This window comes from Hemitrygon akajei, chromosome 31, assembly GCF_048418815.1.
Source record: "Hemitrygon akajei chromosome 31, sHemAka1.3, whole genome shotgun sequence".
NCBI classification, from domain to species: domain Eukaryota; kingdom Metazoa; phylum Chordata; class Chondrichthyes; order Myliobatiformes; family Dasyatidae; genus Hemitrygon; species Hemitrygon akajei.
Genome location: NC_133154.1, coordinates 11,990,390 through 12,006,438, shown reverse-complemented (window position 1 = coordinate 12,006,438; position 16,049 = coordinate 11,990,390). Strand labels below are relative to the sequence as shown.

Below are 16,049 nucleotides of genomic sequence, written 5' to 3'. Positions count from 1 at the left end.
ACCTGCACACTCCCTTCTCCAGCACATTGACTCACTCACCCACGTGTCAACGTTCCGGTCCGAACTACAACACGGAGAGGTTTCCTCAGGCTGTGACGAGCTTTCTCTCTCCCTTCTCCTTTTATCCATTTTCTCTCTCTTCCCCTCTCCTGTTCTCTTCCTCTCTTTCCCTCTCCTTTTCTCTCTCCCCTATTCTCTCCCTCTCTCCTTTTCTCTCTCCCCTGCCACCCTCACCCTCTCCCCTTCTCTCCCCCTCACCCTCTCACTTTCCATTCTTCTCTCCCCCTTGTCTTCTCTCCACCTCCTCTTCTCTCCTCCTCCCCTTTTCTCCCCATCCCCTCTCTCCCCCTCTCTTTTTCTTCTCTTCCACTCTTTTCCTCTCCTTTTCTCTCTCCCTTCTCCTCACCTCTCCCCCTCACCCTCTTGCCCTCCACTCTGCTCTCCCCCCCGGCCACGAACCTTCAACACGTGCATCAGGCCACGACGATGACGTGCTTCAGCCGTTAAGAGTTCTAGTTCAAGTCCCATTTGATGCCCACGGAACCAAAGTCCTTTCTAAAGCACGATCCCTGGGGTTTTCCCATCTTCATCTGCCAGTGAACCCACTCCCACTCCTGGATTTAACTGTTCTCCGCCAGGATTGCAAAGGGGTTTGGAAGGACCTGCGGACAGGCTGGTGGAAGAGTGGCCATCCCACACATCCTGCTGTCCCCTTGAGTGCGCTACTGGCACTGCGGGCTGGGCCCACAACCGTGCAGCTAAGACGGTCAGGATTCTCCTCGTTTAAAGCACGAGGGATTCTGCAGAAGCTGGAAATCCAGTAACACGCACAAAATGTTGGAGGAACTCAGCAGGCCAGGCAGTGTCTGTGGAAAGGAATAAAGAGTTGATGTTTCAGGCCGAGACCCTTCATCGGGATTGGAAAGAAAGGGGGGAAGAAGCCAGCATACGGTGGGTGGGGGGGAAGAGAACAGGGTAGCAGGTGACAGGTGAAGACGTGAGGGGGAAGGTAGGTGGGTGGAGAGGGGGGTGTTGAAGTGAGGAGCAAGGTGGAAAGGATAAAAGGTTGAAGAAGGCATTTGGTAGGAAAGGAGAGTGGTTCATGGGAGATGGAGAGGAAGAACACAGGTAAGAAGAAGAGAGATGAAAGGAGGAGACAGAATGAGGAATGGAAGAAGAGCGAAGGGGGATGGGGAGAAATTGATATTCACGCCGTCAGATTGGAAGCTAAATCAGACGGAATATGGCGGTGCTCCTCCAAGCTTCGACCAGGTCAGGAATACGGGTCCACTGTGAGTGCTGCTAGCCCACAATACTCCTTCGCAACAAAACACAACCCAGAAGCAACTAATCTTTTTATTATAAGATGGCACGTGCTGACATTTTTTTTTGACTTGAGGTGCGGAGCAGCAGAAGGAGCAGCCAGTGTTACATTTGCACGTCAGGAGACAGCCGGGCCTTCACGGTCTGATTACGGAGCTGAGCTTCAAAAAAAAAATACCGCAGATGCTGGGAATCTGAGGGAAATTCTGGAGACGCTCAGCCGGCCAGGTGGTGTCTGTGCGAGGAGAAGCAAGAGCTGCAATTTCAGGTTGCCGATCCTTCGTTGGAACGTTGACTGAACTCTGTGCCTGTCGTGCTGAGGGCCTGCAGTATTATCTGTCTCCTGGAGTTAGTGAATCCACGTTTCACTGGGGTTTTGCCCAGAGGAACCAGCAACACTGAAGATATTACGTCACAACACAACAAATTGCATTTATAGAATGTCATATTGTCAGAACCGTGAAAACTTGCACTCGTTTGTTGATCACTCTTTATTTTCTTTGTGCTCAAGGAGAACAATACGAGCCCTGAGAACCCAGGGAGAATGTACTGACTCCTACAGGCAGTGGTGGGAATTGAACCTGGGTCACCTGTACTCTAAACCGTTGTGCTAACCACTACACTACGGTGGCACTCTTCTCCCCCCTCCCCCCTTCAGCCAAGCTGTTCTGAAGTTTGAACACAGATACGTCATCTTTATACAGAAATTGACTCGTTGGATACGGGTACTGACCAATTGTTAACCTCGTGGATGGTCACGTTCTCCATTTGCATAATCAGTCACCAATCACTCTACAATGATCGTTCATTATGTGCCGCGCCGTATGACGTGAGCGATCATGGACCTTCCGTGACCATGATCATTCTTGGTAAATCTTTCTACAGTCGTCGTTTGCCATCCTCTGGGCAGTTACAAAACGGGTGACCCCGGCCATTATCAATACTCTTCAGAGATTGTCTGCCTGGCGTCAGTGGTCGCATCGCCAGGACTTGTGATATGCACCGGCTGCTCATACGACCACCCACCCATGGTTTCATGTGTCCCTGATTGGAAGGGGGTAGGGGGGCTAAGCAGTGTTCCACCTTGCCCCGGGGTGACCTGCAGGCTAGCGGAGGGAAGGAGTGCCTTACACTTCCTTTGGTAAACACATTCCCTATTACAGTGGTACGGGTGTTAATAGCCAACAGAACCTGCGTGTTTATGGTCAATAATACTTCAGAGTTACCGACCAATAGTAAATGTAATCCTAGAATCCTTTGTTTGCATCCTTAACTTGTCTGGGTTTCCCAAATGGATCCAAATCCCTGCTGTTCAAAGGGAAGCTGTTCTCTCCTATGGTCCACTCTCCTCTCCTTTAAGGACCATTCATCTCCTGTCCTTGACCTTTCCCTCCCACCCGGTTTCACCTATCACCTTCTAGCTATCCTTTCCCAATTCCACCCCCCGCAGATCTTTTTACTCTGACGTCTTCCCCCCTTCATTCCCAGTCCTGTAGAAGGATCTCGGTCCAAAACATTGATTGTTTGTCCATTTCCATTGGCCCTGCCTGACCTACTGAGTTCCCCTGGAATTTTGTGTATTTATCTGTGCAAAAGTCTTGGTCACACGTATATGATGCTTAAGACTGTAATATTTTTATGTATTACACTGTACTGCTGCAAAATAAAAACAAGTTTCATGACATATGTGAGTGATGATAAACCTGATTCTGTTGTGGACTGAGAGTGGGAAGGGGGCAGGAACAGTTAGAAAAAGGGGAAGGGAGAGGGGAGAGAGTGGGAAGCTCCAGAGAGACATTCTGTAATGATCTATAAACTAATTGTTTGGAATCAAGTGATCTTGTCTGGTTTCTCAGGTCTGGGTGTGCACCGGTACCATTCCTCAACCTGGGTACTCTTGTCCCAAGCCCCTCCTATGGCACCCCATCCTCGCCATTCCCAACATCCTCTGCTCTCGCCAGATTTACAAACCTGCTCCACATTGACAAATACAGTACTGCACAGAAGTCTTGGCTATCTATATATGTGCCTCAGAGTTCTGCACAGTACTGCAGGTCACCTTTCTGCCTGGGTTGTCTGCACACACTGTCTGTAACCTATTCTTGTCTGGATGCTCTCTTCCCCCTTGATTTGCTGCAGTCTCCACAATGTCACCTCGAACCATTAAGCAATGATTCACCATGAATTGTACTGACTACTGTAATGCAAACCATGGCTGATTTATTATGCAGTGCAAGATTCCAGTTGCACAGATGATTTGTGATGATATTGAGAGTAGTGGTCAGGACTTTCTATTCTTCCCACAATGCTCTGGGTCACCTTGTGTCCATCCAGTAGGGACTTGGTTTAACTCCCTGTGAATAACATCATCCCAGACAAGGCAATACTCTACGAGTGGATCTTGTAGATGGGCTCTTTCCCAAAAAGTGATTGCTTTCTAAACCACCAGACCATAGGTAACAGGTGCAGATCTAGGCCACTCGGCCCATCGAGTCTGCTCCACCATGGCTGATCCATTTCCCCGTAACAAGAACTCATCAACCTCCGCCTTAAATACACCCAATGATCTGGCCTCTACAGCCACCTGTGGCAAAGAATTCCATAAATTCTCCACCCTCTGGCTAAAGAAATTAATCCTCATCTCAGTTCAAATGGTCTTTCTTCTATTCTGAGGTTGTGCCTTCTGGTCCTAGACTCCCCCGCCAAAAGAAACATCCACTCCACAAATAAGTCCTCCCTCATTCTTCTAAATTCCAGCAAGGCCCAGAGCCATCAATCGCACCTCATACAATAAGCCTTTCATTCCTGGAATCAATCACTGAACCCTCTCCAATGTCAGCACATCCTTTCTTAAATAAGGGGCCCAAAACTGCTCTCAGTACTCCGAGTGATGCCTTATAAAGCCTCAACATTACATCCTTGCATTTATGTTCTAGTCCTCTCGAAATGAATGCTAACATTGCATTCGCCTTCCTCACAGCCGGCAAATTAATCCTGTGAGGACTCACCAAGTCCCTTTGCACCTCAGATTTTAAAAATTTTCTCCCCGTTTAGAAAATAATCTGTGCTTTTATCCCTACTACCAAAAGAGAGCGTGACAATACATCTCCTGACATTGTATTTGCCTGTTCTCCAAGAGGTGATTCTGCATGGAATGCTTACCTGGGTGAGCCTGGAGATGGTCTCACTGGGGCTCAGTGGAAATGACCCACAGACCCCAGGGACTTCCAACCAACACTGTAGGCCCTCTGAGACTGGTTCTCTTCTCGGTGTTGCTTCACTCTGCCTCCGGTGCCCCATCGCGGATATATCCTAACCCTTTCCTGATATACCCTCACTCTTTTCCTGTTCCTCTGTCCCACGCCACCATTGCCCGAGTTCAGACTGGCGCCCACTCCAGCCGGCCGCCGTTGTATCTTCCTCCCCCCACTTCTCCGTTGCCGAAGAGGTTTTGTGGATGTTGCGGCAATGCAAGGGTTAACAACGTCCAGGCAAGGATGGTTTGCAGATTAGGGTAAAGTCAGCCCAGGCAATAAGGGCCTTTGAGGGGCAAACCCTCCCTCCGAGCAGCAGGGGACTGGTCCTGAGATGAGATAGGGACACAATGGAAGGGGCAGCCGCACCAGCGGAGGGGTAATGACTAACCTCGGAGTCTCATCGGCTGTTAGCTTGTAGTTTCTATTGACTTTTAGCGGCCGCATTGTGAAGAGTGATTGATCTCGCCAGTAAGGAAGTCGAACACACGCCGTCAGTTAATTTTGAATAAAAATGGTATTTCTCAGTTCAGACTTCAGAATAGTTTGGTTACGCGGGGGGCACGGGGTGCACAAGTAAATAAAATGTGATTGGCGAACGAGTCTGAGTCCAATTAATCGGGAATGGCGGTCTCCTCTAAATAATTACCAGAAAAAGAGAAACTATTGTCTCTCCTTCTTTGGCCACTGAATGCTTCTCCCCATTTACCGCAGTCTGAGAGGGAACTAAAATGCTTGTGCCGTGTGTAGCATTTTATTAAACCCTCATCACAAATCATCTCCATTGATTTTCTCATCCCTGTAGCATCGCCTACCTCAGCCCAGTACCTGCTTTATCTCTGCCCCGCGCCATCTCAACACGCTCCACACACACACACACACTCTCTGTGTACAATGCATGTGAACCCATCGGAAAATATCCCGTCCACATCTGACTTGCAGCGTTCGAGTCCCCAAGGACCCTGTGCATACATCCTACAATTAAACAACACCCTTATACCCCACCCCTTCACTTTACAACCTCGTCCTGCCCCGTAGCGGTGAACATGACGCTTCGCAGCGGCAGCAGTCACCGCTCTGGGTTCAATTCCCGTCCAAGTATCCGTAAGTACTTTGGCTGTTCTCCCCGTGACTGCATGGGTTTCCTCTGGGTGCTGGCGGAGGACCCCCTCCACACCGGTGAGGCCTACTGTGAGCACCTTTGGGCCCCTTATTCTTAGAAAGGATGCGCTGAAACTGCAGAGGGTTCGATGGAGGCTCATGAAATGATTCCAGGATATTGGACGGCCTGTCATATGAAGAGTGTTTGACGGCTCTGGGCCTCTTTTCGCTGGAATTCAGAAGTATGAGGGGTGACCTCATCGAAACCTATTGAATGGGGAGAGGCTTTGATAGAGTGGATGTGTCCTGTGGTGGGAGAGTCTAGGACTAGAGGGCACAGTCTCAGAATAGAGGGGTGTTGTACTAGGACGGAGATGAGGAGGAAACTCTTTAGGTGAATCTGTGGAATTTGTTGCCACAGGCGGCTGTGGAGGTCGTGTTGTAAATAAGGTCATAAGACATAGAACATATTTCATAGCCCAGTGGCCACTTTATTAGGTACCTCCTGTGATCTGCTGCTGTAACCCCTCCACTGCAAGGTTCCACATGTTGCGCGTCCTTCTGCACACCCCGCTGTAACGCGTGGTCATTTACGTTACTGTCGCCTTGAACCAGTCTGGACATTCGCCCCTGACCTCTCTCATCAACGAGGGATTTTTGCCCACAGAACTGCTGCTCACCGGGTGCTTTTCTGTGCTTTGCACCATTCTCTGTAAAATCTAGAGACTAGCTGCGTGTGAAAATCAGCAGGTCAGCAGTTTCTGAGATACTCAAACCACCCCGTCTGGCACCAACAATCATTCCACCGTCAAAGTCACTTAGATCCCATTTCTTTCTCATTCTCATGTTTGGTCTGAACAACACCCGGACCTCTTGACCATGTCTGCATGCTTTTACACATTGAGTTGCCGCCACTTGATTGGCTGATTAGATATTTGCGTTAATGAGCAAGTGTACAGGTGTACCTAATAAAATGGCCACTGAGTGTAGATCACTACAGCACATGACCCATGATGTTGTGCAACCTTTTAAACTACTCCAAGACCAATCTAACCCTTCCCTCTCCCATAGTCATCCAATTTTCTATCATCCATCTGCCTATCTATGAATTCCTTATATGCCCTCTACCATCTACCCCAGCAGTGGGTTCCAAGCGCTCACCTCTCTGTGTAAAAAAAAACTACCTCTGACATTCCCCCTATACTTTCCTCCAATCACCTCAAATTTATATCCTTTTGTATTAGCCAATTCTACCCAGAGAAATAGTCTCTTGCTTTCCACTCGATCTGTGCCTCTTTTCATCTTGTATACCTCTATCAAACCACCTTCTGCAGCTCACTCCACCTATCCTCATAAGGCATGCTCTCTAAACCAGGCAGCTTCCTGGTAAATCTCTTCTGTACTCTCTCTACTATCTTACAATGAGGCGACCAGAACTGAACACAATACTCCAAGTGTGGTCTAACCAGAGTTTCATAGAGCTGCAACATTATCTTCAGGCTCTTGAACTCGATTCCCCCGACTAATGGAGGCCATCACCCCTCTGGTATTTTGCTGGTGTGAATGTTGCTCACAAGTTGTCTGTTATGTCACCCCTCTCGCTGTGAAACGGAGACATCTCTTTCTCCATTATTAGGGAGAGAGCCTGTGGTGTGTCGAATACCGGGTGAAACGCAGAGTCTTTGGGGTAACTGCAAGTCTGTGTCTTTGCCGTTGCTTTGCTCACGTTTGAGTGCTCGGTGGTGGGGGCCGATGCTTTCTTTTGCCGGTAGGAGGAGGGGGGACTGTTGCTTGCTGCTGCTTACGTGCGGGAGGGAGGGGACTTTGGGGTTTTAGTATTTAACTGTCGTTCATTCTTTGGGGGCGCTCCTCTGTTTTCGTGGATGGTTCGCGAAGAAAAAGCATTTCAGGATGTATATTGTATACATTTCTCTGACACTAAATGTACCTTTGAAGCTATCAACCCACGTCTGGTGGTCATCCAGAGCTTGCTGTATGGGGACGTGTGCTGCTTCAGTCACTGGACGGAACTCAATCCTGTACAGACATCAGCAAACGCCTCAGATTCTGAAGCAGCTGAAGGTGGTGGGCGGAGGACTGACCAGCCTTGAGAGCCTCCTGTACGGACGTCACCCCAGGAGAAGGGAGGGTACCTGACTGGTAGCCATCGGCTAACGTCCATTCCCACCACTACCACCAATGTAACTTAGCCGCAGAGTTCAACATCTACAAAACACGCAGCAATCGTTTGCCCAGTTTCTACCCGCGTGATAAAAAAGTTCACTTCCCATCCCATTTTAAGTTGGACACAGAGTGCTCCAAGACAGATAGTGTCATATATCTATGATAAACTAAACTCCCAGAAATATATGCCCACATCAGGAATGAAAGCCTGGGATAGGGACATATCTGAATTGGGACGAGACTTCGACTGGGATGCAATTTGGGATAATGCTGCTGGTGCTTCGAGAAACCCAAACCATCGGTATATACACTGGAAATTTTGTCATAGAGCATATCTAACACCGAGAATTAGACATCAAACGGGGACTGGTTCCTGACCCACATTGCTCATTTTGCCCCCATTTTGCTCATGTTGGCTCTTTTATACATGTTGTATGGGAATGTCCAGGGGTTTTTGGTTTGTGGGGGAAGGTTATCAGTACTCTTACAGGACTAACGGGGGCACAATTACCAATGGACCCCGCTGTGCATCTTCTAAATGATGACTCCCACCTTTTCCTTACGGAAAAAACACGCAAAGTCTGGCTGGCAGACCTGACTGCAGCTGAGAAGATTGTAGCCCAGCGTTGGAAACCTCCTCATGATATTCCAAGTACTCACTGGCTTCAGAGCTTTTTGGCCATTTCCTACCTGGAATTATCATCAGCGAGAGTAAATGATGCACGACCAAACACAATCTTAATGTGGACAAGTTTGATATCTAACTTAAAAGATCTTCTGTTAAAATAGGAATGCTCTTTCTGTGTGTGCACTGCTATTCAGTTGGTTGGTGGAGGGGAGAGGGGTGGGGGGGGGAGAGAGAGGGGTGGAGAGGGGGATGGGGATGAGGGTTGGGGGTGGCTGGGTTAAACAGTCAAAATGTAATCGGCAACTGGTTGTATTGAATGTAATTTGTTGGTGTTGGCAATAAAAATTAGTGATTAAAAAAAAAAGTTGGCCTCCAATTCACACACTATCGTGAGCTGGTCATCCTGCACTGCGCTCAGCAGCACAACGGGAGTACATCGCAGGGACGACAGTCCGGGGAGGGGGGCAGCTCACCACAGTCTGGAGGGGCCATACATGCTGAGTTCACCTTGGTGGCCTTGCCTACAATGGTTTGCGTCCGACGCTTGGAATTCCCTCCCTAACCCTTTCCAAATCTCCCTCCTGAAACGTCCCACTTCGGCTCGGTGTTGGATTTTGTCGGCTGACTCTCCACTGAAGGGCAGAATATTACGCTTTGCAGTAACACGAAGGTTTCCTTGTCGACGATACTATTTAAATGAAGGTTGTTGTTGTTATTTAGGATGCGGATTGTTGTGCCAGGATTATAGCAATAGTTTTCAAATTCCCGCACGGGGTTGTGTTCTGGGATGGTGCATTTCACGGCGCCGGATCGCACTTGTAACCCTTTGCCGACCACTCAACTCTTCACTGACCCTTGACCCTCGAACTCCTCCTTTTGCTGCCAACGGGTTGTCTCCTTCCCGCTGGTCTCCTGCGAGCAAAGGTCTGGGCCGAGGTCTGCGCCGAAGCGCGGCGGGAATTCTGGTCGGGGGACTGCTTCCCCGGCACCTTCTTCATCACCACGCGCTTGATCTTCACCGGTTTCCCGTATCCCACCTGGGCGACGGCCCGCTCCAGGCCCGACAGAGTCTCGGACAAATCGCCAAGTCGCCTCTTCAGCACGCGAGCTTCTCGAAACAGATCTTCGAGAGCTTCGGAGAAGGGCTGAATCCTGAAAGGGAGAGGCAGGAGACAGGATTAGTGCATGGGAAGGGGAAGTACTGTGCCTGGCCCAGTAGCACGGTGGTTAGTTAACACTATTACAGCGCCAGCGATCTGGGTTCAGTTCCTGCCGCTGCCTGTGAGGAGTTTGTACATTCTTGGCATGACCGCGTGGGTTTTCTCTGGGGTCTCCAGTTTCCTCCCACATTCCAAAGACGTACGAGTTGGGTAACTGCACGATGGGCATGGCCACACTTGCCGGCAGCCTCCAGCACATCCTTGGATTGTGTTAACCGTTCACACAAGTGGCCCATTCCACAATATGCTCAGAGGCGCATGTAACAAATAAAATCAATCTTATCTTGTCTTAGCTCTTGAGATTGGAAGCAATGGCTAGGTAGAGCGAGGAGGGTGGTTTATTATCCCAGAACAGTTTCCCAGATACACGTTAAGTGTGATATGTCACAGCCTGGGGTCCCCCTTTAAAACTCAGTTTCTTCAGCCAGAGTGTGGTGAAATTGTTCCCACAGAGGGCTGAGGCGGCCAAGTCATTGGGTGTATTTAAGGCAGAAGTTGATAGGTCCTTGATTAGTCAGGGGGTAAGGGTTACGGGGAGAGTGGGCTTTCTGTGGAATTTGTTGCCACAAGCGGCTGTGGAGGGCAAGTCATTGGGTATATTTAAAGCAGAAGTTGATAGGTCCTTGATTAGTGAGGATGTCAAAGTTTGTTTATTTATTGAGGTACAGCCCAGGATAGGCCTTCTGGCCCTTCAACCTGCACTGCCCAGAAACCCCCAATTTAACCCCAGCCTAATCACAGGACAATTTACATTGATCAATTAACCTACCAACCGGTATGTCTTTGGACTGTGGGAGGAAACCGGAGCACCCGGAGAAAACCCACGCGGTCGCGGGGAGAGAGTTCAAATTCCTCACAGGCAGTGGTGGGAATTGAACCTGGGTCACTGGTACTGTAAAGTGTATTACTAACCACAGTAATACCACTGTGCCGCCAAAGGCAAGTGAGTGGGGTGGAGATGGATACAAAAAATTCCATGATGGAATGGCAGAGCAGACTTGATGGGCTGAATGGCCTGATTCAACTCACATATCTCGCAGTGGTGAGGGATCTGCCTCTCGCACCCTCTCAGACAGAGCTTAACCCCCTCTGGGTGTAAGAAAACCTTAACCCACCCCCTGAACTCTAATCTTCTTCAAGATGCTCTACATCTACACCGCAGGGTGTCTGACCCCTTTACAAGAGGAAACAGACCCTCACAGTAATTCCCAGGCCCCTTAATTCAATCTCCATCCAGCCTCCTACGTTCCAAAGAAAATAACCTCGGCCCGTCCAATGTTTCTTTGTAGCTCATATTTTCCAGTCCTGGCTACATCCTTGTAAGTCTCCCAGGCTCTGGGAGATCTGTCCTTGAACCTGTGCCAGTTTATATCGGCTCCAAGAGTGGAGTCCACATCTGTAGAAACTGGGAGGGTCACTGGCTTCAAGTGAAAGGTACACAGATTGGTAGTTGTTACTTGTTAAGACAGTTTCAGCGATGTGAACTGAGTGTTAATATGTTGACATGCCCAACGCACAAAGAAAAAGGCACAAGTTTTATTTGCTTAATAACATTTTTAAAACTTTCTTGCTCACCCCCTACAGTTACTGAGTAAATGGAAATGTCAGAAACACCCACGAATGTTTGGTGTCCACAGGTGATGAGGTGCAAGGCGAGGATGGTGTCAGTGGCAGGGCGAGTGGGGTTCGTGGATCGAGACCTCATTTGCTGTTGAAGAGGCTCTGTGAATACTTTGACCATCCCTGCCCTGAGATTTAGTCATTTATGTCACAACAGTCGCAGGCTGGGCCATGTCCTATAGCTGAGATCAGAGGGAGCAGGGCTATAGGAGGCTTCCTTCGCAGCGCACATCATCCCAACTCCCCGATGTGTCACTGTGCCCTAGGTCTCCCCACTCAACCACACGATTGGAGTTCCTACGTCAACGGGAGTTAGGTTCACCCCATCAGTTCAACAGGCAATAGATACCAGCCTTGTCACCAATACCCACATCCCCCGAAAAAAGAATAAAGTACCGACTCCCTCTTTTCTTCTCACTTTCATCTCTCTCCCTCTGAACTGATTTCCCTTTTGCTCTCTCTCCCTTTCTTAGCTCACAACTTTCTGTACTTATCCATTTCTCCAACCTCTCCCCCCACTCTCTCCCATGTTTTCTCTGTCTATTTCCCCTTTGCACTCTCTCTTTCATCCTAACTCAAGTTCCCTACCAATCTCCAACATTTCTTCCTTCTCTTGTCTCTTCTACCTGTCTCCCCCCTCTCTCTCTGTCTCTCTCTCCCCCCACTGTCTAATTTGCCTTTTTCTGTCTCCACAACATTACTTTCCCAATTTCTCCTGTGCCTGACTCTCTCCCCTCTCCCTCTCTCAAATTTTCTCCTTGACTCTCCCTCTATCCCCACTCCTTCCTCCTTTCTTTTACACTCTTCCCTCTCTCCCTTTAACCCCAATCTTGTCAGCCCCCCCAACCCCTCTCCCCCCATTTGTTTCTCTCTCCCTGTCGTTCTCGCACTCTCCTCCCCTCTCCCTACCTGGCGTAGTCCGGCAGCACCTCCTGCGGTTTGCTGAGCACAGTCTCCTTAACTTGCTTGAAGATTCGGTTTCCCCAATGGTCCAGCAGACGGGTTATGCTGCGGACCCCATTAACGTTCACCATGTCGGCTGGGTGTAACAACACGTTACACAGTAAACATAATGAGCTACAACTTGGTAAAATTTCATCTGCCGATTCTCCATGCCACATTATACAGCCCAAAATTCACCACACCCCATTACACCAACCCCCAAAGCCCCATTAAACAGCCGGTAATCTCCACATTGGTGACCATTTTGATCACTTTGTATTAAGGTAGTCTGCTTTTTGTTTTTAATGTTAAAAACATGTATAATTTACTGTATGTTCCATTTGTATTTTATTTGTGGATGTTCTTATCTGATGCTATTTGCTTGTGATGCTATTTTGAGTTCATTACACCTCTGCAGACATGCATTTCAGCAAATGATAATATACTCATCTTTGATTTTGGCTTTAAGATTGACATCTCATTACACAACCCTTCATCCCCACACCTCATTACACAACCCTACATCCCCACACCTCATTACACAGCCCTGCATCCCCACACCTCATTACACAACCCTGCATCCCCACACCTCATTACACAACCCTGCATCCCCACACCTCATTACACAACCCAACATTCTCCACACTTCATTACACAACTGAACAGTATCCACACCTCATTACACAATGCGACAGTCTCCACATCACATTACATACCCAGTCTCCACATCTTGTTACACACCCAGTCTCCACATCTCGTTACACAACCAGTCTCCACATCTCGTTACACAACCAGTCTACACATCTCGTTACACAACCCAACATTCTCTATATCTCATGACATAACGCAACATTCTCCACACCACAGTACAATTCTCACCATATTCCACACATCACTATACATTCCAATAATCTTGGCTCCTCACTGTATAATTCAACATTTTGCAGATTAATTGATGCCAACAAACATTGCCCACATCCGATTATACAACCAATTCATGCACTTATACGCCCTTCATACCCCATTATACATCCTGATGGTATCTGCACTTCGCTGTGTGTGTGTGTGATGGGGCCACAGACTCACTGTCTAGACCTCCTACCTCCTTCTCGGTAGTTCCATTTCCAGTGCTCGCTGGCCGGCTGCTTCTGGCTCTGAGCCAACGCAAAGAACAGAACCAGGAATACGAGCTGCATAGTCATCCTGGACATAGATCACCCTGGAAGTGCAGAAACAAGTGTATGTTATGCCTGATTCCACCAGTGAGAAGGAATATTGCAACTTGACTTCAGTCTCATGGGGAAGGGGTTGAGTACACACCTTGATGACATAATGGAGCCCAGCCATTCGGCCCATTGGGACCATGCTGACCCTCAAAGGACCAATCCTATCAATCTGCAGAATGATTTTAATAACTCATCTTCTTCTACCTTAGGCCACGAACTTATCAATCACCCTTGATGAGTTATTAACATGAGTTATTAACTTCAAGCTTTCTGTATAATCACTCAAAGAGTTGAACTGCATGTGCTTATAAAGAGAGCTGTATAACTCATCTCCTTCTACCTTAGGCCACGAACTTATCAATCACCCCTCATATATTGACACTGTTGCCTGTAAATGGAGAGGCCGTGGGTGTTGGGGCTTGTTGAGAGGTTCCACACTGGGAAACCAAACCTTTCAGAGGGACTAGAACAGTTTCCACACTGAGTGTCTGAACGGTGCTGCGTGCGGTTGTGACACAAGTGTGTGTGAAAACGTGTGTGAGATGTTTACGGCTGAGATTGTGTCACGGTGTCACTGAGATGCCGAGTCTGAATAGTGTCAGCAAGGCAGAGTGTGAATGGCGTCAGTCAGACACGGGGTGTGCACCGAGTCAGTCAGACACGCGGTGTTGTAGAGACTTTGAGTGTGAATGGTGTCAGTCAGACACGCGGTGTGAATGGCGTCAGTGAGAAATAGTTGTGAATGAGTGTAAGAGATTGTGTTACACTGTTGGTACTGAACTGCGCAATCTGAGATTTTCCACAGCACCGGGTCGTGCCTTTAAACGAAACAATCGCGCAGAAATATTTCTTAGAATAACGACTGCATCCGCAGATCTTACACACTCTAAACCCAGGCAACAAAACTCTCAAATAAAGTCGCACTGTAACATTTCTGGACAAACCCTAACCCAAATACAAGCTCCACACCGCCGCCCAATTTAAATCTTTTGACCAGGTCGATTTTACCTTCAGCGCTTGGCGTCCGCGATCCGCTGAGCTGTGAGAAGGTGCCGGGAGCACGGACGGGGTCCAGGTTGTGTGCGGGCTGGCGCCTCCCTCCTCTCTCTGTACCCCCGCGGTTTGTTCTGTTGCCAGTGACGTGTCGGCAGCGGCTTCACTTTGAACTCCAGATGGTGGAAACGTGTGGTAGACACAGAACCGTGAGCTGGAAGGTGCCGACTCCGGTGGGTGAACAAGTAACTTCTCTTTAGCTGATGATGGCCTATTGGCGCTGGTTACATCCACAATCCAAAAACACAGAGAAAATTTACAATGATGTTGCTGGGACTGGAGGAAAGCTTCCATAGATAGATAGATAGATAGATAGATACTTTATTCATCCCCATGGGGAAATTCAACTTTTTTCCAATGTCCCATACACTTGTTGTAGCAAAACTAATTACATACAATACTTAACTCAGTAAAAAATATGATATGCATCTAAATCACTATCTCAAAAAGCATTAATAATAGCTTTTAAAAAGTTCTTAAGTCCTGGCGGTTGAATTGTAAAGCCTAATGGCATTGGGGAGTATTGACCTCTTCATCCTGTCTGAGGAGCATTGCATTGATAGTAACCTGAGTTATCCATAATTGACCGTAGCCTACTGAGCACCCTTCGCTCAGCTACCGATGTTAAACTCTCCAGTACTTTGCCCACGACAGAGCCCGCCTTCCTTACCAGCTTATTAAGCTTATTAGGACTTCATTCCTTGGTAGGGAGAAGACTGGGATCTGATAGTGTTATACACCGGTATGAGGGGTATAGATAGGGTAAATTCAAGCAGGCTTTTCCCACTGAGGTTGGGCGGGACAACAACTAGAGGTCATGGGTTAAGAGTGAAAGGTGAAAAGTCCAAGAGGAACATGAGGGGAGATTTCTTCTCTCGGAGCTGCAAATGGTACATGTAAGCCCGATTCCAAGGTTTAAGGGAAGTTTGGATGGTAGGGTTTTTATTGGGGGGGGGCGGGGTGCTATGGTCCCGGTGCAGGTCCATGGGAGTAGGTAGTTTAAATGGTTAGGTGTGGACTAGATGGGCTGAATGGCCTGTTCCTGTGCTGTATTTTTCTACGACTAACATTTGTTGCCGTGGCACCAAATGGATTAAGACCATAAGGTCATTCCGAATAAAAGACATTCCCCCTCACCTGTCTTTGTACTCTGAGGCTGTTCCCGCTGGCCCTAGACTCCCCCCACTAGAGGAAACCTGCTGTCCACATCCACTCTTTCTGGGCCATCCTGCCGTGCGTGTGTCCTACAGCCGCGTCTCTGGGAACGCCGAACCCGGCTGGGGGAGGTGTGGGGGCTTCCCGCGGCCCCCGGACCAGCGGAGGAACCACTGCGGCTTTGTTTTGTCCCGGTTGTGGCACGGGCCCGGATTTTGTGAGTTCAGATTAATCAACGGCTGGACAGATGCATGGCTATCTCTCGTCGCCACGCCATTTTGGCCGCCTGCACGGGGTAAAAGTGTTACTTTTACACTTTGGGCACTTAATTTCAAATTAGGCA

General features: G+C 48.5%; 1 protein-coding gene across 1 annotated transcript in view; it reads left to right on the top strand.

Moving 5' to 3' along the window:
- Positions 1-5,615: 5,615 nt before the first annotated feature.
- The window catches only part of LOC140718962 (immunoglobulin superfamily member 1-like), a 49,823-nt gene continuing 39,389 nt past the window's right edge, over positions 5,616-16,049 (top strand). The window contains exon 1 of the mRNA XM_073033251.1: positions 5,616-5,681. Within this exon, the coding sequence (XP_072889352.1) occupies positions 5,624-5,681 (58 nt within the window). The 5' untranslated portion in view covers positions 5,616-5,623. The remainder of the gene's footprint in view (positions 5,682-16,049) is intronic.